General features: G+C 31.2%; 2 protein-coding genes and 1 pseudogene across 6 annotated transcripts; 2 read left to right on the plus strand and 1 right to left on the minus strand.

Annotated features, from left to right (window-relative positions):
* The first annotated feature begins 11,477 nt into the window (after window positions 1-11,477).
* LOC110649999 (probable serine/threonine-protein kinase WNK11) lies at window positions 11,478-15,499 on the plus strand. 5 transcript variants are annotated; one of them, XM_021804774.2, is made up of 3 exons: window positions 11,478-11,611; window positions 13,181-13,787; window positions 14,612-15,499. In XM_021804774.2, exons 2-3 carry the CDS (start codon window positions 13,284-13,286, stop codon window positions 15,002-15,004), a joined length of 897 nt encoding a protein of 298 aa, XP_021660466.1. In that variant the 5' UTR covers window positions 11,478-11,611; window positions 13,181-13,283; the 3' UTR covers window positions 15,005-15,499. The 5 variants fall into 5 exon arrangements, with proteins under 5 accessions (XP_021660466.1, XP_021660469.1, XP_057985167.1 ...); XM_021804777.2 differs by having other exon boundaries at window positions 13,284-13,787; XM_058129184.1 differs by having other exon boundaries at window positions 11,484-11,611; window positions 13,178-13,787.
* A 1,449-nt stretch (window positions 15,500-16,948) lies between these two features.
* Window positions 16,949-19,701, plus strand: LOC110649997 (BTB/POZ domain-containing protein At5g48130). The gene is made up of 4 exons (XM_021804772.2): window positions 16,949-17,433; window positions 17,527-17,596; window positions 17,731-18,882; window positions 18,960-19,701. The coding sequence occupies exons 1-4, from the start codon at window positions 17,339-17,341 to the stop codon at window positions 19,647-19,649; spliced, it is 2,007 nt and encodes a 668-aa protein (XP_021660464.2). The 5' UTR covers window positions 16,949-17,338; the 3' UTR covers window positions 19,650-19,701.
* Window positions 19,702-22,015: 2,314 nt separating this feature from the next.
* On the minus strand, window positions 22,016-24,097 carry LOC110649994 (protein MAIN-LIKE 2-like; annotated as a pseudogene).
* Window positions 24,098-25,764: the final 1,667 nt, after the last annotated feature.

Here is a 25,764-nt window from a genome sequence, read left to right on the forward strand (position 1 = left end):
CATGGTTGCTAATGTTTCAAATGAGTGCCCAAGTAATGGTTATAATTCTTTCTCTTTCTTTCTCTCTCATTTTTGGATTATAAGTTTTCCAATTTCAGGTTTGCCATGTTGATAGCCATTATTAGTTTGACATTGTCATTCTGAGTTTTTGCTAGGCACAATTTATTGAAGGATTCAAGAGAATTTATAATTGTTTGTATGAAATTTATATTTCATAAGCATATTGGATGATTAGCAATGCATGCCCTTCTATTTTGGGTTGGTGGACACCCTACAACTTATGGTCATAAATTTATGAGTATCCTAGAGTATCAGACAGTAAGTCTCATTTTACATGATCTTTGGTTCTGAATACTAGCCAATGCACACACGGCTATGTGAATTAATTTAGGAGTTGTTTTGCCTGTTTTGCCAAGTCAAGTCCTTCCAATGAGTTTCATGATGACTAATACTATGATGTATGATACTGCAAGAAATTGAATTTTTGGCAACCATTTATTTGCAAAGGATCAGTGACCTTTTTCATTGCCCGTCACCAAAACTATATGTTTTTGAGAAGGGAAAAACATGCTGTCGCTATTTAATATAGGTTCCCGTCCCTACTGAACCAAAAAAGGGGGGAAAAAAAATCCCGCCTCTTGAACGCCCTTCTTTTTGTCTCCATTTTTATTTAAAAAAACAACTAAATTCATGTGGTCAGTTCTATCTCGATCTCTCCAAATTTGCTGAGATTGCACAAGAGATCGACTTTAGGGGAGCATATTAGGGCACTCTATCACTTCTCCTTCTCTCTTCAAAAATCCCTTTGCAAGGGTTAGGGTTTTCGCTTCTTCTTTCAAGGTTGGGGTTTATCTTCTACTGTTTTCAATCTCTAGGGTTACTTCATTTATTTAGATTTTTTAGTCTTGGTTTTGGCACTTGTGTTCATTCCGTGGTTCTGGATATGTGGTTTCTGGATTCTGGATGTGGTACCAGTAGTAAATCGATGATGGATGTAAGACAGAGAGGGAGGCTTGAAGCTGGCTTCAACGCTGAAGGATTCAAGAAATCTAAGCATGGTCAATTCTTTTCTTTTATGAAGTTACCTAAAGTTTTTTTTTTTTTTTTAACTAAAAAAATCTAGGAAATTCTTTTTTTTTTCCTCCTATCTTTCTCATTTAATTGTTTTTGATGGAAAATCTTCAATTGATGGTCTCTGCTTTGCTTTTTGTAACAGTTACAAAAATAAATAATCTAATTTATGCCCTTGCATTTTGAAATCACTCTGATTCCCATACAACTTTTCTGACCCAAGTTTTCCTGCTAGAAAACTATCCCTATCAGTTTTCTTGCTAGAGTGTTAGTCATATATTCATCTTTACAACCAAAAAAAAAAAAAAAAAAATCAGTTCCCTGTGGTAAATATAACTTGAACCTAACAAGTCCTGCATATTCAAACCCAAAATTGACCTGAAATTTAGCACATTCAGGATTTTTCCTTTCAATCCCTTCTAAATGAAAAATATTTGGATCCATATGTGAATATTTAAGTCTCATGTGGATTAAGGGTAAGAGATGGTCTAAAACTGCACGGTTTACATTGTAATTAGATTGGAACCAAGAAGCTAGCAGAGGACATTCCATTCAGGTATGTATTTTGAGAAATTTGAACTACATTCTTTCTGCTTACACTTAGGTTTAGATTCAGTTGTTGCCTCTTATGTTCTTTGTCATTGAATTATCAACTCGGATGCAAACAAGTAGTGGAGGGACTGTGGGGGTCAGGTAACTAGAATTGCTTGTGGGAGCAAAGAAGCTGTTTTTTGCTTTAGGTAATGCTCTCTGCTCATTTTGCTTGTGGGACCTTGAAATCTAAAACTATGCCAATATTTGGGTGGTCAAAATTGCAGACCGTCCAGCAACACCTAACTATGTTGGTATTGGATTTTTCTTAAATTACACAACTTATTCATATACATGTACCACTTTTTTGTTGGCGGAAACTGATTTAATGTTTAATTTAGGAATTCAATAATTATTTTGTTTATCTAAACTGTTGAAATTATTAGCATCATATATATAAACAGATGAAAAATGCTTTTTAAAAAAATTTTTTTTTTTTAAAGCTTGGACAGTAGTTCTTTATTAATTAACTATCATATCATGATGTTGTCTACATTTCTGCTGCTTTAACAGATTTTGTTTGATCTTTGTTATCCAGTGATGTTGGATGCATATTCTCATTCATTTCTTGCACATCATGGGTGACCAATTGGTGGCATAGATTTTTACTCATTTTCTTTGACTTGGTTTGAGAAAGAATTCACAAGGGGTCTCCTCATCAGTAGTATATTGAGGTATCTCTCAGTTGATTAAATCTTGAGTTGTCCTCTTGTGATTGTCCAGTCGTAGAAATCAATATCATTAGGTGTAATTTATTAGATTTACATATTACTGTAAATCAGCATTGCACTACCATAATATGTTACTTTGTTTCGCTTAGTAATTGCAGAATCTTATATGTGTGCTAATAGGAGTTTTACAACATTTCATAATAACTGCAGCATTGCTTTAATTGTGTTTGTTTTACTACCGCTATATGTTCATTATACATCATCCTTAAGCTATTAGGACATTATACATCATCTTGAAGCCTTATCATTTCTTTTTTTCAAATCTTTGAAGTGGTTGCCCTTAGTTTGCTGATAAAAAAAATCCTTAATTTTAGCTCTATATTAGATCAAGGGGCCTGCATTTTAATTATTTTTATAATTTGGCCTGCATCGGTGTTTCCAGTCACAAATTTGGGGATGAAAATTGATACTACTTGATTAATTACAACTTGGATAGGAAAAAAAAAAAAAAATTCTTAGAGACAAGAAGATCCTTTCTGCCTTCACGATTTGGTCTAAACTAAGTAGAGGAAATTGCTTCCTGAAAAATGTACCATAAAAAATTCTACTCTTAAATGAATTGATGGATGACTATAAAAATTAGTATTCAAGTAATAATTTTCTCTCTAAGTTGTGTAATCAAAATTTTCCTTTATCAATTCAAACTAATTGGTTGTTCAATTTGTTATTTAGGAAGTTGGATACCTTCACCATGTCTTGTCTTGAACTTTACATGAGGCAGATGATCAATCAATTTTTAGGTGATCTATTGTTTTTAGCATGGTGACAAATCTTCAATTGCTGCAACATCAGTAAGTTCCCTTTGTTTTTCTTAATGTTGTCATGGTGATGCAAAATTGGAGAGGAATCTAAATATCAATAAAATCCTGAATGACTTCAACTTGTTATTGAGGTTGAGTTGTTTATATATATATATATATATATATATATATATATATATATATATATATATATATATATATATAATCTTGTTTACTGCTTTGATTCTTAATAGTTAAATGTTCAGTCACAAAGACCCACGATCACATATTTGAGCAGTCTTCTGGAATACTCTCTCTCTCTCTCTCTTTCTCTCTCTCTCTCTCTCTACTTCAACTGCATTTATCCCATCGCAATTGACCTGTGCATGGTAACATGTTCATAATTAGTTGTAATTGAAATTTATCAATTACCTTCAAATTATCTTTTCTCAAGCGGCTGAGTTCAAGAACGATTTTTCTTAGTATTATTGACCGGGTGTAATGATCTCCAATTAGTAATTTTGATATTCCTCACGTCCAAGTACTTTAAATGTAGTAACACCTGCTTCCCACCTCCTACTTTCCTTGTTTTATATCCCTCTCCTTCCTTTCTTCTTTTAATAGATATCTCCTTCCTTTCTTCTTTTAATATATATATATATATATATATATATATATATATATATATATATATATATATATATATATATTGTTGTGTTTATAACGCTGGGATCAAAGCACCAAGGCAACCATGGCATCACTTGCATTGCAGAATTGAAAGGCCTACTGTATATGAAGTTCTTATAAACTTTGAGCAGCGATGAAGGAAAGCAACAACGTGGACAGAGTGTGAACATAAATAATATAATAATAATTAAAAAAAAGGGAAAATAGTCTGCCCAATAGCCATGCTCACCCTAATGAAAGTCCATTTGCCTGCTTCTTTTTCATTTGTTTCTTCTTATTATTTCTAAAATTTTTTTCCTGTCTCATTGTGTAGGGTCATCTCTAGATTTTGGCACCAAATTATGTGTGCCACACATCTTACAAAGATTTGGTGGATGAATACATATTGGTGAAGCTATTTTTGTTGTCTTTTCATTTATTGCTCATGATTTATTATTGAGATTCTGAATTTCAATTGAAGCTAATTGTACCAAAACTAGTTAAAATTTATAAATAAATTTCATTTTAAAAAAAAATAAATATAAATTTATAATTTGCCAGTCCTTCTTTATTCATATCTCAAGCCAATTGAATTTAATTATTATCTTAATATATATATATATATATATATATATATATATATATATATATATATATATAAATATTAGTGAAATTATGATGAGAATAATTGAGGTTGAAAATGCAGATGCATGTATCTTCCCCACTTATTGATTATCCATAAGCATCCTCATATAGTGTGAAAATGAAGGGAAAATAAATTAAATGTTAAGAAATTCAATATTTAGAATGAATTTAGTTAATTATTTAAATCTGTTCTAATATTTAGGTTACCTTATAGCCTTTTCAATGTCCAAAAGAGACAGTGACTCAACAAGCTCAGAATATGCATTCTTTCAGTTTCGTTGGTTTATACTTGGTCTTTAGTTTAATTGGAAAGGAAGGGGAAAAAAAACTCAAATTTTCTATCCTCAGGGACCTGTATCCAATGGAACTGATAAATCAGACAGGTATTCCATGTTCTGTTTTTCTTTCCTGAATTCCACACAAAACTCAAATTTGTTATGCTTTCTGAATCTCTGGTGTTACACCATTGTTTTCAAATTTGTGTCTTAAGTTGCAACGCTTTTGGTACTTCTAATTTTCTTTAGGAATTTTTTCTTGAAATAGAGAAATATATTTGCTTTTTCTATTTTTTTCCCTTTCTATTTATCTTTCCCTAGTTTCTTGGTCATGGCTGGTGGATTTATTCCCTGGAGCTCTGGTTTGTCAAGTTGAACCCAAGATTTATCGTCAAATAATGATTTTGGTAGTGAGTGAAGGAATATAGTTGCTTCTACATCATAATCTGATTTGGTTCCTTTCTCTGTTCTTCCAGCTCAAGAATGTGCATAACTTGGAAGTTGGTAATTAAAAAAAAAAAAAAATCATTTTCTATCCTCTTCAATACTTTATCAGAATCCAGTCTTGTTTTCATGGACTTTAACCTTTTTATGCGTTATAGGCCATTCTTCATCATCATTTTGCATGTTTATGAATCTGGTTTACAGTCTGTAGTCTTTTCATTTCATGTCTTTGCCTGTTAATATGTCTTCCAAATTTTTTTCATTTTTCTTTTATTAAGGTTTTTGAATTGACCATTTTTATGGCAGCTGACAATTTGAGAGCTGCGGAAAGTGCTTTGAATCTAAAGCTGGGAGACTACATAAGCTTAAAAATTTGGAGGAAGAGAACCATTTTCTGAAATTGAGCTCTAATATGTTGTAGCTTGCACTTGTAATGTTAATATTTGAAAGTTGTTCTTCCTTTGTCTTCATTAAAAAAATACCGATTATAATTGTGGATCCTTCACTGCAAATCTTTAGCTGTGATTTTAAATTATTTGATATCATAGTTATAGACTTGTAATGCAGAGTATTAGAACCAATATTTTGTTTAGTTGTTCTTGGCCTTTTCTATTAGAGTGTTTCTCAAGTATTTTGAACATTTTGATGTGATTACTGTACCCATGGATTTCCAGTTGGGGTTCAGCTGATGCATTGCCTTCTGATTATTTGAAAATTGAGGATCTTATATTACTATATTCATTACTTTGAACATGTTGATGTGATTTTTGTTTCCTGGGATTTTCAGTTGTCCTTTAGCTAATGCTTTACTTTCTAATTATGTGAAATTGAGGATCGTATATTACTATATGTTTTTTTATTTGATATTCTGACTCGGTGTAATATTTGGTTAGGATCTCAGCAACAACGAAAGGTGGCATATCGCAAGAGAATGTTAGGTAAGGCCTATTACCTGTTTGGTTGATTATAAAATTCGTTTATGTTCTTTTTGGAGTGAACTTCATTTATATTCTTTTTGGATATAACTAAGCATTTTATTTCCTATGGATTGAACTTTAGGACATTGGTTTTTAATCAAACATTGTATATTAACTATTTTTTTAAGTGCTATATATGAAAATAGTTTTATTATGTTTAATAATATATTCTTTATATCATTTACATTAGGTGTAACAATAAAATATAAAAATATATGAAATCTTTTGAATCGTGTACATAATTAGGTTTAAGCATTTCAACATTGAGCTTGTTATTTATAAAAAAAAAAATGTGGAATAATAACTTATAGCAACCTGATTTTTTTTTTTTTTCGCAATTGTATAAGAATATAAATTTCTTATTTTTAATTGCGGAAGTATTATTGTCTCAATTACCTCTAAGAAACTATCACAATTTCATAAAAATATAAATTCATGATTTTTAATTGCGAAGGTATTACCATCGCAATTGAAGTTTTAGCGATCAACATTATGTATTTTCCTTAAAATTCAATTGCTATTAGCCACTTTTTTCCATCCCTTAAAACTTTTAACGGGGAAATTTGTTGTTTTTTTTTTTTAATGACGGGAAATTATCTTTTTAGTGATGGGATTTTCCTTCGCTGAGAAGCCCTTTTCTTACAGTGTGATCTCTTTCTTTGAGTGAAGTGCAAAATTTTTTATGGTCATCTTGTAGCTGCATAACTGATCAATTTCTCATCCCGTGCCTAGAATGTCTTTCAAGGTCTAAAAAATTAGGTTGACAAAATTGTTCCTTTTGGTACAGTCTAGCTGATGTTCTTCTCCATCATTTTTATTATTATTATAATAAAATAATGTAATAATTAAAGTTTTAAAATATTAAAATTATAAAATAAAAAAAGTAACTTATAATCGAGCAAAAATACTATTATTAACTCAATTTTATTGAGATATATCGATGATCAATATTTCATATTTAATAAATATTAAAATATTATCTTCTGTCTCTATCATATGTATAGTTATTTTTTTTTATTGAAAATCTGTATATAGTTATATGTTTTAGACTAATTAATCCAATTTTAGGTTGTACATATTCTTATTTATTTTTATTACTAAATTTAGTTTTATTATTAGCTATTTATACTTTATATATACCATATAAATACCATACAATGTTTTACTAAAGGATTTAATTTTTTTTTTAAAAAGTAGTTCAATACTAAAAAAAGTAGGTATCTAAAAAGAATCAATTTTCTGTAAAATTAATATTAAGTAAATATATTTGTAAATACATTTTTTTATATTAAAAAAGTATATCATAGTATATCATAATTTTAATTGATTTTTATTATGTTAAGAATATATCTTATCTAATTTAAGGATTAAAATGTATCTCTCAAGTGGGAAATCTACTTAAAGAAGAGCAATAATAAATGTAAAAGCTTCTTATTTTAGGAAGATCTCAAAGCATGGCTTTGTCTCATATATTATTCTTTTTTATAAAAGCAAGCAGGAGACAGCAAATCAGCCTATATAAAATGTCACAATAATTTCCAAAGTTAATGAAAGAAAGCTACATTTGAATGTTTAAAATATAATAAAAATGGACAAAGAAACAAATCTACTATAAATTAGCAAGTTGGCATAAAAACTTTTGTATATAATCTTGCCATAGCAGCAGATCATGTAATAGAAGCAGCTTGCTTTCCACTGCAATGTTTACTTCCATAAATAGGATGTAATTGCTTCCCAAGCCCTATTGAACTCATAGCAAAATTATTAAACCCACTTTTGATGATCATAAGGTTGAAGTTTGAGTGGAAACACTAATTGGACTACAAATTGTTTCCTTTTGGCCCTTGCATCTCCAACCAAAACTTGCACTTTAATGTCAACATCGAGATAATAATTAATCACTGGAAGATATGTCTGTCAAAGAAAGAGGAATTGGAGAAGAAGAGGAATGAAAAAGGATTTTATAGCAAATGCATTAAGAAATCTACTTACTGACCATTAAAAGAAATAAAAACTCATGGAGATGCCAACCGTTTATCTTGATTTTTACGATATTTTATATTAATTCATTTAGCCTATAATAATCATAATAATATTTAAACAAGATAAAAATATTTCTACCAATATAATTATCTTTATATATATATATATATATGAAAGGCAAACACCCTTTAATAAAATCATGACAATTTATCAAAATATATTAAGTCTTATACAATGAATATAATTAATATAGTTATATTTTTGATGTCATAATTAATAATTATATAAAAATGTTAATTTTTAAATTTAAAAAATATATTAATTGGTTTAATGAAAATGTAGAAAAATAGCCTTTTTTTTTTTTTGAAAAAACATAAATAAGAATGTTAAATAAAGAGAGGATCACTTTCTTTTTGCTTTAGCTTTAGTATAGTGTATAGATATAGATAGATATGGATATATGGTTTGGGATCCATTGATCACGGCAAAGTAGTCATTCATCATGGGTGATTACAACACCTCACATTTAGAAAACTCCTTTCTTGCGTCTCTTTCTGCCGTATCAGTTGCATGAGAGTATTCCTTTATTTTCTCTACGTGGGATGTTACCATGGGAGTTTTACTATCAATCTTCTTAGCCAAAAGTAAGGGAGCTTTTCTGTATGTAAAATACACATTGCTAAACACTTTCTTATCAGATGATGATTCAGTCTTCATGTATTTGCTATAGACATGAATCAGTTTTCAGCTGCTGGATCAAGTGATCAGCCAAATTGTTCACTTGATCTAATTGCTGAAAACTCATGTGCACTGAATCCTTTCTGTTCTTCTTTTGTTTGTCTATGCTTTTTCTAATGTAATCTGCAGGCATGTAGAGAGATCAAGTGAGAGCGATTTTCCATTCATTCCTAACGACCAAAGGGAATCCCATATCTAGGTCCATATGTTTGCGATCGATTTAAGCAACATCACATTTAATATTTCCTGATGAGAAAGGGCAATCCAAGATGATGGGGTCCTAAAGCAGGCAATTTATGGAAGCTGCATTGCATCTAGCACTTAGCTGGACAATTTTATAAAGTGATATATACAGAGATCCAATGTTTTGGTTCTGGCACGAGTAGCAGGTGAAGTCTTTTTAACGAAAGAGACTTGTGTGAAACCTGTGAACTCTTTTTAGTGAAAGAGACTTGTGTGACCTGGTTCCATGTTTCTGACTTCTTAGCTTTTCGCCATACAGCTAGGCATATCAACCAAAACATAGAAATCATGTGCACATGCTCTTCAGAATCCAGATTGTGTAAATCATCACTAAGACTTCAGAGATTGATGGGTGGCATATGGTTTGGCCATAAAACTCTGGAACTGATGAAAGCAGTTTAGCCTTTGATGAATTCACAAGCTTCGCATTGCCGATGAGTCAATGTGATATTAGGCTGCCTGTCTGGGAATTTTCAGGCCAATTTCACCAAATACGTTGCTTCTCAATCAATAAGCTGTCCACAATGTATTATAAAAGATTATAACTTAAGATTCAAACAAACTTTATTGCACGAAATTCTTCATTTCAAGAAATTCTTATGTATTTAACCTTAGAAAGATCAAAGAAGAGAAATGTGATAAATTAATGGTGAAAAGACTGAAGGGAGAAAATTAAACTGGTATAGAAAGAAGTAATATTAAAATATATATAATTTTTGAATATTAATATGAAAGTATAATATTGAAAAATTTGATTTGTATTATTTTTTATAATATTTATTTTTAACATATATTTCAAGAAATTTTAAAGATATAAGAATTTAGATTATTATATTTGTAACTCTTTTTTACTACGATGAATATGTTCAGAATTTCAATTTTAACTTAGTAAAATTATAGGTAGGGATCGCAACATGTTAAGTTTTCTTAATATTCAATTTGATTGAATTTTATTAGAATAATCGAGTTTGAGAATGGATTGGATTTAAAAAATAATATTTATATTAAATTCAAATTTATATATCAGATTATTTGTTTATATAAATAATTAATTAAATAAAATATATTTTTTTATAATAATATTTATAAATTTTATATATATTATATTTGAAAAAAAAAATTTTAACATGTTATAGAATTATTAAATTTATAAAACATAATTTATTTATAAGAAATATATTTTAGGTAGATTATTAATTATTATATATAAAACTAAACTACTTTATGTATTATTCCAATAATAATAATTAAATTTGGGATATATTCTAATAATTTAAGATAAATTTTATTAAATTTAACACTGATTTAAGTATTGTAAATAATTATCAAATTGAATTTAAGTAAAATGATTTTTGCCACTACTCTATCCATTATTAACCGTAAGTCTTACCACTAAGTAAAGCCATCATTGATAAAAAAAAAAATTTTAAGCCTTAAAAATATTAGCTTATATTTGAATGAGGAGAGTTTCATAACTAAGTTGGTCTCTCATTACTAAATCTTATAATTATATAATAAATTACAATCTATAAGCTTTGTTTCACATATGATTATTAAATTTGTTATCATTTTAGTGTGCTGCCGCATTTTTATTTCTATTAACAAACTTGCTCAATTTTAATTTCATTTAAATAAAATTTTAGATATATTATTATTATTATTATTATTATTATTATTATTATTATTATAATTTTCTCAACATTTTTAAAAATTTATTTTTCTGATTTATTTAGTGAATTAAATTTATTTCATAATAATAAGTCAGATATAGCTATTATATATATATAATGATTGTATTATCATTAATTATGATGATCTCATTATAAATTGAATAAATTCTCATGTGGAAGTCGTATTCACTTCCTCCCTGAGTCTTCCATGTGTTCTATCACACACAATTTAATACGTGAAGAAGACTTCATCAATCTCCCAATTGTACCACCGAGCCTGGTGGCTTGGCAATAAGCTTTGAGAGTTGGAGGCGTCCGATCCCGGTTCGACTCATCGTATCAGCGTTGAAAGTTAAAAATTGTTTCAGTTTGCAGTGAATGAGTAAATTGATTATAAGTAGTCTATTCTTGCAGTGAATGAGTAAATTAATTACAGAGAGTCTGCTCTTGCAACCTTTTGGGGACTCATCATGATTTGGCGATAGGTCTCTTTATGTGGAGACTAATTAGGAGCTAATGAAATTGTTAACCATGGACCTTAGCATAGGAGGCAATGATCGTCACACCTGAATAAAAAAAAAATCTCCCAAGTGTTATTTGACCAAAAAAAAATGAGGACCTGAACGGCGTCGTTTTCGACAACCAAACGCCCGCCTAAACCGAACTTGAGTATAAATGCCTGCCATCTTCGCTAGAAACTCTCAAACAATAGAGCCCTTCTAAACTTCCGTGATCTTTCGTTTCTTCTCGCAACTTGACAGCGACCTCCCATCATCTCTCTTTCTCCTCCAGTCGGTTCTTCTGAAAATCTTCAGCTTGATAGCCTGAATTCTCAAGGTAACTAATACCTCTACGTGTTTTTTGTTGTGTGATATGAGGATATGCATGAACTGTTTTTTTAAACTTGCATGAAGATTTCAACTTGGTAACCCTAATTTTGGATTCAGTTATCACTGGAGCTCCAATTTCCCTAATTTTGTCAGCAAAACTGTGTTTCCTTGCGTTTTACGTTTTTATCTTTCTCCTATCCGGTACTTGAAACTGAGTTTTAGCTCCAAATGATTATAGGGTTAGCCGGTTATGATCATCTTTCATTTTTTGTTTGAGATTCGAAATTCTAGTTATTTATTAAGCTTCTTTCTCTTGGAAAGAAAGAAAGCAAAAACTTCTTTATATTATTATGTGTATTGCAATATCATAAAAATTGAGTATATAGCTTCATTTCGAGTTTATAATCTTTAGTTATAGTTTTTGTTTTCTTTAATGAATTTTGTATAAGTCGTGTTGATATTCTGTGACTCTGTTATATACGTCATTTTCAGTCTATCGTGTATTCCACACATACGCACACAAAAAATCCTTGAAACCTTGGTTAGGAATTTGAGATGATTTAGGCTTTCGATTTAGGGCTTTGATTTCATCAATCTGTTTTAGCAATCTTACCAGTTCTGATTTTTGTTTCTTCTTCCTCATTTAAACTTTTGCCTTTTGCCTCTTGAGAAGTACATCATCTAAATTTTTATTTTGCTGCAAAAACATCTTTTATTCGATAAATATATGAATTGCACTTCCTACGAAAAAAAGAAGTTAGATAAAGACAACAGTATGAGAAATTAGTTTTTAACTTTAAAGAAAAGAAGTAAAAAAACTTTTTTTTTTGGGAAAGTGCAAGGAAAATAAATGCACGCTAACCCAAGCTGTAGTTCTTATTCTTTATAACTTTTATTTTGATAATTTCTAGTGAATTAGCTTTGCTTCCACTGAAGCATTTGAGGGCCTTATTGAGCTTTCCTCTGTATTTGTTGGTCTGTTATGTTTAAATTGAAACTGTATGTGTTAATTTTGCAGCTAGAATGAACAGATTAGGCTTGTTGATGTTTGAACATTGCAAGTGAGCTTCATTTGAAGTCTTGGTTTGGCTATTTTTGAGCATTTTCATGCTCTAGATGAAATGTGCCTTGTCATGTTGGAAATATAAATCAATTTGAAGTCTTGAGTGCCACACTCTGTTTGTTGCATATTGGCATTTGTTTGAGTTGATTATATTATTAAGATAATCTTAATTAGGTTTCTTCCCTTCTTGACAATGAATTTAGTTCCTGAATCGGATGAAAGGTTAATAGTTAGACGCTTTCAACCCTATAGATAGAAAATATGCAGTTTGACCCATGATTTTGGATCTTTTTCCTAATGCCCCTGATTTACATTGTTATCATGTTAGTGAAAATTGTCAAAATAGATCTTTTTCTGTCGGTTACTGCATTTGTTTTTTTCTGAATAAGATGAAAATTTTGTCCGTTAGACATTGAGTTTTATTTGACCATAACCGGAGAGATTTATTTCAGCTATACAAGTATATATTTCCATTAATACATTGTGAACCATTTGAATGTGTTGCACCAGCAGTCAGTACTCTGTCTCTGCCTCTCTGAATTTTGAGGTTTTCTGAAGATTTGTGATTGTATCAGTCTTTGTCATATAGAATTTCTCTTCATCTTGATATTTGAAGATGCCAGCTGCAAGGCCCAATACATCGGATAGAGATGGGGAACCATTTGTTGAAGTTGACCCTACTGGACGGTTTGGGCGATATGATGATCTGCTTGGTGCTGGTGCTGTGAAGAAGGTTTATCGAGCATTTGATCAAGAGGAAGGTATAGAGGTGGCATGGAATCAGGTGCGGTTGAGGAACTTTATTGAAGATCCAGTACTCATCAACAGGCTCCACTCAGAGGTTAAGTTGTTGAGATCATTAAAGAACAAGTACATCATTGTTTGCTACAATGTTTGGTTGGATGAGGAGCCTAGTACACTGAATTTTATTACTGAGGTGTGCACATCTGGAAATTTAAGAAATTACAGGGAGAAGCATCGCCATGTCTCCTTGAAAGCCTTGAAGAAGTGGTCAAAGCAGGTGCTTGAGGGGTTAGAGTATCTGCATACACATGATCCATGCATTATTCACAGAGATCTGAATTGCAGTAACATCTTCGTCAATGGAAATATAGGCCAGGTAATTACAATTGTCATTTATTTTGTTGCTTATGAGTAGTTTTTTCTTGCCTATATTTCATTATTGTTCCTTCCATATCAATTTATGTTTTTCAATTTGATTGAGGTCTTTGAGGCTGTGGTTGAGATATTTTACTTACATTAGTTAAATTTACCCATTGAAGGTAATATCTGATCTCAATTTCTAGTAAGATTCACACAAATAGGAGTAAGGGTATGGCAAGGTTGTCCTTCTGGCTTTGTTTGTTTTGATAAAAACCAAATCTGGTTTTAAGCAATGTGACAAGACTGTTGATGGAGGTAAGGTGACATTAGGAGTAATGATATTATGGTGTCTCATTGAAAAAATAGCACGTTATGATATTCATTGTGGATGTCCCTCTAGCCAACTTCTACAAATATCACATCAGATAAAAGAGTAGGATAATCACTTGCATTTCACTTGACATGATTTGTAATTGCTATTGAAATTTCTACTCCCTGCTTGACACCTGCTGTAGAGTTGTTCTCCAATTTGAGCTCTAGGATCCAGGATGCTGAACTTTAAACCAAATGTTGCAATCTCTAGTTTGGCAATTCAAAATCATACAGAAGTAAAGGATTTCTGAGTTTATGAATGAGAAACATGGAAAAAAATTTTAAAAAGAGCAATAGCGACAAAAAAAAAAGAAGAGAGAGAGAGAGAGAGAGAGAGAGAGAGAGAGGAAATTCTGTATAAATTTTCAGTATAGAGTTAGAACTAGAATTTTTCAGTTAAGTTTGGTAATTTCATTGTGGCCTTGTATGGATTTCATAGAGTTGAAGCACATCAAATTCTCTATATAGGTGAAAATTGGTGACCTTGGCTTTGCAACAATAGTGGGGAAGAGCCACGTAGCACATTCAATCATTGGCACACCAGAGTACATGGCACCAGAGTTGTATGAGGAGGATTATACTGAGTTGGTGGACATATACTCTTTCGGAATGTGCTTGCTAGAGATGGTAACAGTAGAGATACCATACAGTGAATGTGACAGTGTTGCCAAGATATACAGGAAGGTGACATCTGGAGTGAAGCCCCAAGCCTTGAACAAGGTAACAAATCCAGAAGTGAAGACTTTTATTGAGAAGTGCATAGCTGAGGCAAGGGCAAGACCTTCAGCCTCTGATCTTCTCAAGGATCCCTTCTTTTGTGATGTCAGTAATGATGACGAGCCAGAGGACCCAGATGCTTAACATTTCAGGTAAATAATATATGCCTGAAGTTAGTCTTTGACATTTCTTTGAATCAATGCGGCCTATAGTTAGGTTTCTCATTGAAGTTTGAACCTAAAACTACTACCCACGACTCTTTCTTCCTAGAATATGATGTAAATAAATAGTGGTAGTAGTGTCTTTTTCATAGGGGTTGGCTCGTTTTGCTAATTGGATTGTATAGTAAATATGTTTCACTGAGAAATATCTGCTGTTAGTTTTCAAAATTTTTCTCAAGAATCTTTTCCATAAATGGCCCTCCAGAAATGCTAATGGATCCATTAGTATTTATGTTGAAAGGCTGTGGAGATTACTCTTCAAGTTGCATTTGCCAGAAAGGAAATCGATAAACAATCATGGATTTCAATTTTTTTTCCTGACACGGAATAATTTAGGCTTTTTTTATTTGCAGGCCTATTATGTATAAACTTTGTGAATGGTGGACTTGTTATAATGAATCATTCGGAAGCTTTATCATTTCTGTGGTGGAAATGGATTTCGTTTACATCAATATTTTTAACCTTGAACGAAAAGAATTTTTTAGAGATCATCCTCCTTGTATTTCGTTGTGCAGATCAAATATTCTAATCTTGACATTCTCCTTCCTTTTCAGAATAAATGAATCAAACCTCTGATTTTCTTAGCTAATTAAGCTGTAAGTGATTATGTTAAGGGATCATCACTAGTGAAAATAACACAAGCAATGTAGTAACTTAATTGACTTTGAAAGAAGAGTTATTGGGATTGAAGAATCAATCTCCTCAATGGTGGTTTGAAGGAAGTCAATTTCTCATAGCTTCAAATCTAAGAATCCAAGCTGTAGGCAGGTGTTGGATTTGGTTCGGGATTTGGCAAATTAAAAAAAAAAATAAAATCCAATCTAACCTTGGCTTTTTGTCAAAATCAGAATCGCAGCTGATGATTGTTAGAATCAAATTCAGTTGAAAATTTTGGTTTGGTGCTTATTTTCAAAAAATAAATAAATTACTGTCATGGAGAGTTAAATCCACATTCACATGGTGTGGACATTACAGTTGGGTATCATTTGAATTACACTAAAATTTTTTATTACGTTTGGATTTTATTTGAATTTCAAATGTTTTGATTAGAAATTTAGAATATTATTTTGTTTGGATGATAAAAATATTTTAAATTTTTAATTTAATCTCTAATTTTTTTTATTACGTTGAATTTGAATTTCAAATAGTTAATATTGTTATAAAAAATCATTTTTAAGTATTTATATTTATCTTGGTTGCTGAGAATTTGCTGTCGTTGCCCATCTGTGGAAACTGTAATCCCAACAAAGACACATGAAGCTGCGTACTCATAAATCCAAATCACAAATGGATCCATTTGATAATGCATTACATTCATGTAACTCAACATGGATACATGCATAAATACATGATAATTATACTATTATTATTATTATTATAATATAATATAGTATAGTATAAAAGTATGTGCTTGTGAAATAGTGGAGAAGAAGTCATTTTTGGGATTGAGTTTTTCATGCAAATTAAGGTCCCACTCCCTGATTTTCAGTAGCCGTGCCGTCTTGGGAGTTAGCATTAAATTTTTCTCTTAAAGCAAACAAAACTTCATCCCCACTTCATCTCATTCTATTTCTTTATTCTTTTCTTTAACCCTTTCGTTCTCATCTTCCCTTTTCTAGTTCCCAATAAACTTTCACATTTCCCAATTCTATCTCTCTAATCAAATTCTTTTTTCTTGATAATTTATATTGAATCTATATTTGATTATTGGAACATGACTATGACTATTGGCATAAAAAAGGAAAAGACATTTCTACTTGGATGTGTATATACCACATTCATATAATATAATTTCATCCTACATCTACTATTTTCTGTCACATAATCAAGGATTTCAAGAAAGATGAGAGTGGTAATTCTTTCATAATATATTGGCCGAGGTCAAGTGGTGGCAGTGGAATTCAACTTCTCACCGTTCGAGGAACGTTGTTGAAGCCTTAAAGTTTGGATTTTGAGCTGTTCACTCGTGTGCATATTGACCTTTGACCATATAATAATGAAAAAAAATGCAGTGTGTTCACGGATTAATTGATCAAACCTCCTCTTTTTGCTCTTTCATTCCATACCATACCATTCCCACTGGTTTTCTGCGTTCTAGAAGCTCTTATACAACTATTTTACTTTGATTCTTGAGATGGGTTTTGAGCATTTATGGCCATTGAACGAGAGAATGAAACCAGAAGCGTGTGTTTGTTGTTGCAGTAAAATCAACTACTGGTAATATTCTGTTTTCAGATCATTTTCATGAGCTCTTTTAATGGAAGCTACAAGCTCTAAAGATAGTTCAGTTGCTTCAAGTCCTTTCCCTTCACCTAACATTGGAGCCCTGCTAAAGATTAAAATCATTTCATGGTAAGAAATATTTTCTCACAAGATATCCATAACTGGTTGCTAGGATGCTAATGTATTCTTGATTAGCTGACATGTTTTTGGATCTTGTCTCAGGAGTCAAGAGACTGGTTTGCCTGTTACAGTTCGTGTTCGAGTTGGTGACAGGACATTCAACCTTCACAAGGTAAGTTGGAAGCTAATTTCACTAATATTCAGTTGCAGCAGTAGGACCTCTTTAAAAGTGAAGATATATAGCATAATTTCTTAGTTACTTCTGCTTTAAGCTTACTTTCAGATTTGGTTTTCTGTTATTTGTAGAATCCCCTCTCTTTGAAGAGTGGATATTTCAGAAAAAGATTGATTGAAACAACTGAGCTTGAACTGCCACAAGAATTCCCTGGAGGGCCAAAAACCTTCGAAATGATTGCTTTATTCCTATATGGTTCTTCCACACTGATCGATCCTTTCAATGTAGCAGCCCTGCGATGTGCAGCAGAGTTTCTTGAAATGACAGAAGAGTATTATTGTGGCAATCTCTGCGAGCGCTTCGATCTCTATTTGAACCAAGTTGTGTTGCAAAGTTGGGATGATACCTTGATTGTTCTCCAAAGATGTCAAACTCTGCTTCCCTTGTCTGAAGAGCTGCTAATAGTTGGCCGTTGCATTGAGTCTTTAGCCTTCATGGCTTGCATGGAGATTCTTGACCCAGAGAGGAGAAGGGACAAACCAATTGTTACATTAGAGGCATTGGCTGACCAAGCTTGGAGTTGTGAAACAGCCAAGGAGATGGTGATCCATGATCTTTGGATAAAAGATCTCATTGCACTACCATTTGGATTCTTCAGAAGGATAATAGGATCCTTGAGGAGGCAAGGAATGAAAGAAAAATATGTGAGCCCAATCATTGTTTTCTATGCAAACAAATGGGTACTCTCTAAGAAGATAAGACAGTTCTGGGAGAATTCAGGCAATAGAATTGAGGATATTGATGTTAGAAATAGAGTTTCAGTAATTCTTCAAGGTATTCTGGATTTGCTGCCTGTGAGAGAAAAGGCAAGGAGAGTGATTCCTGTAGGATTTTACTTTGCATTGCTTTCTAGGTCTTTTGAAGTTGGCTTGAGAAGTGAAAGCAAGGCAAAGTTGCAAGATCAAATCGCATCTCAGTTACATTTGGCCCAGGTGGAAGATTTTCTCCTTCCAAAGATTGGACTCGACTCAATTTCTTCTAGCATGGAGTTGGCTACTATGGAGAGCATATTCTCCACATATTTGTCATTTAACATGGGTGCAAACCATACTCTTTCATCTAGCAACTCAATTGTTGCTGAATTATGGGATACATATCTCTCTCGTATTGCTTTTGATCCAAAAATGGAACCTAGAAAATTCATGGAACTCATTGAAACGGTACCGATATCTTTTAGACAGAGCCACGATCAATTGTACAAAGCAATGAATGCCTTCTTGCAGGTAGTGAGCCTTCACAAAATAAAATTTATGGTTTCCAGCTTATCTAGATTCCCACTAATAGTTGCCTTATTCTTCAGGAACACCCAGATGTATCACAAGAAGAAAAGGGAGCAGTCTGCAAATACCTCAACTGCCAGAAGCTGTCACAAGAGGCATGTATTGAAGCAGTTCAAAATGAGTTGATGCCTTTACGTTTGATTGTCCAGGCTCTATTTGTTCAACAACTGAATACACACCAAGCTTTCAAAGAATGCTCAGACTCATTTAGGTATGCACAATGTGGTGACTTCTCTGGAAGCCTTTCAAGCTCAAAATGTCCCAACTCCAAAAGCCAAAATCTAGCTGAGAGTCCATATAGTGATGGAGCAGAGCCAATCAGTAGAACATTGAGTTTCTTACTACAAAATGATGTTGCAACTCAAAGATATGAGTTATCTAAAAAGGAATACGAGTCTACAAGCTTCAGAATTCAGAACCTTGAACAAGAGCTCTTGTCCTTGAAGAAGAGCCTTCAATTGCAGAGTAATTCAAAGACATTGCCAACCAAACCACAACGTATGAAACCATATGGCATGGAAAGTAGATCACTAAGCAAGAAGAGGAACCCACTTGGACAAGTTACCAGTTGTATCAATTCTATGAATTTTGCTTCACAAAGAAGGTATGCTAATAGGTTACTGAAGGTCTTCCGTCGGATTACCTTGTTTGGAAATAGAAAATTGAAGAGAAAGTCAAGCACCTCTGGCCAATTAGCCAAATCAATGTAACATAATAATCATGAGCATAAGATGTTTGATAATCAAGAAAAATTTCTGAAAATTACATTTTGTGCTGATGCCTTACAAATATTATAAACTAAAACCAATGCCTTACAAGAGTGAGGAGAAAGATCATCAAAGAAAGTAAAGACGTGAAGTAATTGTGTGAAAGAAGACATTAGTTGAATTTTGAAGCATAATTAGACCAAAATAATGTGTTACAAGCTAGCAATGTTCATACGTTAAAGACAAAAAATATCTATAGTAAAAAATTTAAAAAGAAAAAAAGGGAAAGGTAATGCTTGAAATATGATTGACACATTGAAGCAGCATGGGGAAATAAGGCTTGATAGGAAGACATGAGCATTTGATGGATATTATTAGCAAACAATTTAGATATAATTATTAATTGTTCCCTCCATTCGCAACACACCAAAAAAAGAATAGTCATCTTCCTCGTTTATGATTACTTGTTTACAATGATCCCCACAGAATGTTCCCATTAAGTTTCTCAACCAAAAGGGAGGAGTAACACAATCAACTATTGTCTTAATAATTCACTCTGTTAGTCATGCCAAATTGCCAATCATATACAAGATAAACTACGGCATCCCAATCAAGCATTAGGGAAGAATTCACTTGCTTTGTCCCATACATGATCCCATACAAGCAATAGAATGCTTACTCACACAAGATGAACATCGAGTACGAAAGCAATGCTAATAAAATGTTTTTGCTAGACTACAACCTACTATCAAAATATGCCATTACAATGCGAATTAATATATCCTATAGATGGAAAACTGCATGTTTAAGAGTAGTTGAACAACAGTCTAAAATAGAAAAAAAGAAAAAGAAAAAAAACCTCAATTCTATGAACATTTTATCTATGTTCATAGCTAGTTGACACCCAATTAATATATCTAAGCAAGCATAAAGACAATTAGAAAATTATTAAGTGGACATTATATCAACACTAGGTAAGCATCTTTGGAAGATAACCAATGTTCTCAGATGAAACAAGAAATTATATGTCCCTACATCAAAGTCAACTATAGGCTACACAATGCCGTACATTGAAATATTAATTATCAAATACTATTCCTTTAAGCAGTCAATTGCAAGCATATATAAACTTCTTCCTTTGCCCCTTCAAAACTATTGGGGCTTGTTTTGATGTATTCCATTAGCTGCTTACTTCCAGTTTGATCTTCAAAATCAAAAGTAATCTTTACATTGAACATTCCATCTTTAGTATTAAACAAATTGTACGTAGCATCAGGTAGATCTAATCTAACTAATATTTCTTTGAGAAGAGATTCCCTAGATAATTTAATTTGAGCCATTTGTAATATTAAGGACTGCAAAAGTAAAATATGAATTATACAAATGCAATACGAATAGGAACTTTTCTCTCAAAAGCTTTTTTCGAAGGTAAATTTCGTTAAGAAATAATCAAACCTTCTTAGCTATGTAAAAGGACCTGCAAAAATAAACCAAATAAGCTTTTAAAATATAATCATAAAAAAAAAAATTTAGGCTTTTATAATCAAGAAATTAAGTAAAAGTAAAAGTAAAATAACAAACCTTTTTTCCTGTATGAAGACTTCCAAGTCTATAACTTGTGGGAAAGAAACACAATCAACACTGGATAAATACATTCTTCGTAACAAATGAGAAAAGTTTTGCTTATTCTTTATGTCTTACAAGCTAACATAGCATTTAATGTTATGGTTGTAATCCTCATCTCTCCTTGGGTTTGTTAGTAATAATGCTGAACATTGGCATGTTTGAACACTATTAAAATCAAAACCAAGAAAGATATAAAGGGGCATATTGTAGAAAATACTATATATGGCACTGTGGAATTTTGTATCTATAGAATTTGTAAGACATCTTCCTTCGATTCTCTCTCTCTCTCTCTCTCTCTCTCTCTCTCTCTCTCTCACTTTGCATTTTTTTAATTCCTAATTTTAGTTTTAATTTACCAGCAAAAATGGCACATCAATTTTCTTTTAGAAAAGTTGGTTTTCTTATTCTAATATGTAGGAACTTTTGTATAGATAAATTACAATAATCCAAAGACTCTAGAAGTCCAATCAATCCAATACCCCAGCAATCACTTTCAATTTTCAAGCATTGTCTATTTCAATTCCTAGTTGTTGTATTTACTTTCTATTAAGCAATACAATTTCATTTCTAGTTTTAGTGAGACAACCTCTCATTTCATCAATTACTTTGCAATTAAAGGTGAATCTGCGTTCAGTGTAGCTAATTGCTACAATCATATGATTAAGAAGTTAGAAGTGCATTCTAATTGATACACTTAATAGCTGGCATGCTCGCATTTAAGTTGTTTGTTAGTCAAATTGTTTTTATAGCAAATAATCAGCTTGCTTTGCTACATCCTCACCAGTTTCAAGACATGACCCTGGAACATCCTTCATTGTTGCTTTGGTCACTAAAGAATCAATGCATCAGTTGAATGAGAAAGCTTCCAGTCATTTGTCTCATTAATTACATCAGGAAACTGCAAATTATTGGCCTCTATAATTGCATCAAGAAGTTGCAAGTCCTTCCTCTCTTTAGTTGCATCTACAAGCTATGGGTCCTTTCCATCTTCAGTAAAGTCAGAAAGCTGAAAGTCCTTCTAAACTTTAGTTGCATTTGGAAGCAGTGAGTCCTTCTCCTTTTTAGTTGAATCAGGAACTTTTGAGTCTTTTTCTATTTCAATTGAATTAAGAAGCTGTAAGCCCTTCTGCTTTTTAATTGCATTACGAAGCAACAAGCCTTTCCCCTCTTTGGTTGCATAAGGGACTTATGAACCATTCCCCTCTTTAGTTGCATCAGGAAACTGCAAATCACTAGCCTCTTTAGTTGAATAATAGGGTCGCAAATCCTTCCTCTCTTCAGTTGCATCTGTAAGTTATAGGTCCTTTTCGTCTTCAGTAGAGTTAGAAAGTCGAAAAGTCCTGCTCTTTAGTTGCATCTGGAAGCAATGAGTCCTTTTTAGTTGAATTAGGAAGTTTTATGTCCTTTTCTACTTCAATTGAATTAGGAAGTTGTAAGCCCTTTCCCTCTTTAAATGCATTAGGAAGCGGCAAGCCTTTCCCCTCTTTGTTTGCAATAGGGAACTATCAGCCATTCTCCTCTTTAGTTGCATCAAAAGGCTGTAAATCATTGGCCTCTTTAGTTGCATGAGGGAGTTGTAAGTCTTTTGCCTCTCTAGTTGCATCAGGTTGGTCCTTTATCTCTTCAGTTGCATAAGGAAGTTGTGTGTTTTTTTGCCTCTTTAATTGCATTACGGAGCTCTGTGTCATTCACTTTGTTAATTGTAGCATCATGTAACTTCGTCATTGACCTTGTTTTTTGCCTCATAAGGCTTAGAGCCATTCACCTCATTAGTTTAATCATAAATATCAAAATCATCAACCCCTTTAGTTGTGGCATCACATATTTGTGAGTTTTTGACCTTATTAGTAGAATTATAAGGCTGAGAGTTATCAATCTCATCAGTTACATTGTTGAGAAGTGAATGATCAACCTTATTCACTACAACATGCAAATTTGTTGTATTTCCCCCACCAAGTGTTAAACACATTTGTTGCAGATCAACCTCATCATCTTCCTAAGGTGACTTTAATTGACCAACTTTATCCTCTTCCTAATGCAACTCTAATGGATCAACCTCATAACTGCACCATAAAACTGAGATTGGTAATCTTTGATAGCTTTATAATAATCCATGGAATCATCCTTTCTCTTGCGTTTCATGGTACCCTTTCTTCTTACCTACTCCTTCCTTCTGGTCCTTTTTCCAAGTTCTATTTGTGGGCTAGCTAATGGTGTGATTGGACTTCCCGCTTGGTCCCTTAAACACTCTTGTACAACAAACCTAATTCTTGTAATTAACTTAAATTCCAATCCTTCTATTAAGAATGAATTTGCCAAGTAGGTAATTTCTCTTAAACTAGGTATATGCATAAGTTAAAGAATAAACCCATTAGAAAATGCATCGTATTTAATTGTAGGCTTGAAAAAAAAAATATGCATTGAAGTTTGAGCATGCCTCACCATTCTTTGGAATTTAGATGATAAAAATATAGGCCTCCCTACAACTTTGCTTGTAATTTTAAAGTACCATTGCATGTATTCACTTTCATCAAACCATCATTACCATCAACAATACAAATTCAATGGTCCAACCATTCATTAAGTTTTGACCCCATTTTCCCAAACAAGTCTACCCCACCATCAACTCCTCTACTCTTTCTGACCCATCGCACCACATCTTTAAGGATTATGTTGCTGCTAATTTTAGAAAATGACCAAAATGACTTGTCTAAAACAATTTAGTCTCAAAAGTTTGACGAAATCTATAAATTAGTCATTGTATTTTTAAAACTCACCTATTTAGTCCTTTACATTTTAAAAAATCTATATATTAGTCACTCCATTATATTTTCGATCCAAATTATTATTAATTTTAAAAAAATATATCAGAATACCCTTCAATTATGAATTTAAATATGAAACAAAATATTTCTTGAGGTTTTGATTTATTTACAAAATAGTGTGTGATGTGGCAAAATTAAAAATTTTTATTGTTTTAACTTTAAATTTTACAAATTAAAATTTTGTAAATTACATGTTAAAAATTTTAACATAGTTAATAGTTAATTTTACAAAATAACTATTAATTACAAAATTAAATATTAAATTGTGTTTATGTATTATACTTGTTTACATCAAAATAATTATTTATTTTTAGGCCTAAGAATTAATTAAATTATTTTTATGAAATTAATTTAATTAATTTTATTTTTTTAATTTAATTAATCTATGACCTAAGATGATTATTAAGTAAATATCTAGGAAGTTATTGGATGGTTATCTGAAGATGAGAGGTTAACAGCAATTCCAAGCAGTTTCAGGGAGTAGAACTGCTGGTAAGCATAGAACGTGAGAAAGTGTCTTTTAGAATCTTTCAGGTTCCTGCAGGGAGAGCTATAATAATCAATTATGCAGCAACGTAAAAGGCCTCCAGTAACATCAACAACAACAATTCAACCAAACTCTAACAGTCTTTTATCTTTATTTTTTTAATCTTTTATTTTTCTAAAATTTTTGCATTTAATTTCAAACTTTATACTTTCTTTTTAAGTAATTAAAACATTTAATTGCAGTTCACTTATCTTTAGTTACTTATTTTTCATTAGATTGAAGGATATTTTGGTCATTTTATCTAAAATTAACAGTAATTTAATAGTGATTTTAATGGTATGTACGAATTTATAGGTTTTGCAAAATTTTGGAGACTAAATTGTAATTTATTCAAAAAATAATATATATATATATATATTGCCACTTATGCTAATAAGGAGGCTTAAAAAATGCCATGTGGCAAAGCCTCTTTTTTATATTTTTTATATAAAAATTATTTTATCATATTAAAAAGCAACTTTTTATTTAAATGTTTTCAATTTTTAATTATTAAAATCTTATCTTATAAAAAAATAATGATCTAAAATTCCTTTTACTATATCTTTTAAAAATTTTAAAATCTTAAGACTACAATCTCAAATATTATAAAATTATATTTATCATATTGATCATATATCTCTAAAAAAATATATTTTTTAAGATAAATTTTTCGTTAAATTTTAAAAAATGGTGAATTATTTTTTAAATGTTTATATTAATATATATATATATATATTCATTAAAATTTTTTTATAAAATTTAAAATTAATTTTAAAAACATCTCTCATAATTAAAGTCTAAAAATTTTAATAATGATATTTCAAAAATTATCCTGGCATGAATTTTTTTTCTACTTTGTTTTTATTTTATTGAAATATAACTATGTCAATTAATTTAAAAAAGTAATAAAAATAATAAATTATTTATTTATTTATCAACATTTTAATTAAAATTATAATTAATTAAAAATTTATCATGCAAAATTTTGTAATATAATTATGAAAATAAAAAATATAAAAAAATATATAATAAACTAATTTAAAAAAATAAAATAACAAATAATTTATACAACACAAGAGCAAAATAAATAATATGTGCAACACATGGACAAAATGACTAGCTGATAGGTACATATGAAACG

Source organism: Hevea brasiliensis, chromosome 10 (genome assembly GCF_030052815.1).
Source record: "Hevea brasiliensis isolate MT/VB/25A 57/8 chromosome 10, ASM3005281v1, whole genome shotgun sequence".
NCBI classification, from domain to species: Eukaryota; Viridiplantae; Streptophyta; class Magnoliopsida; order Malpighiales; family Euphorbiaceae; genus Hevea; species Hevea brasiliensis.

Excerpts from the sequence above, each read along its gene's own strand:
- LOC110649999 (XM_021804774.2), top strand. The coding sequence starts at position 13,284 with ATGCCAGCTGCAAGGCCCAATACATCGGATAGAGATGGGGAACCATTT. Across the intron at positions 13,788-14,611 it reads TCAATGGAAATATAGGCCAG|GTGAAAATTGGTGACCTTGG; the intron begins GTAATTACAATT and ends TTCTCTATATAG.
- LOC110649997 (XM_021804772.2), top strand. The coding sequence starts at position 17,339 with ATGGAAGCTACAAGCTCTAAAGATAGTTCAGTTGCTTCAAGTCCTTTC. Across the intron at positions 17,597-17,730 it reads GGACATTCAACCTTCACAAG|AATCCCCTCTCTTTGAAGAG; the intron begins GTAAGTTGGAAG and ends TGTTATTTGTAG. Across the intron at positions 18,883-18,959 it reads CAATGAATGCCTTCTTGCAG|GAACACCCAGATGTATCACA; the intron begins GTAGTGAGCCTT and ends CTTATTCTTCAG.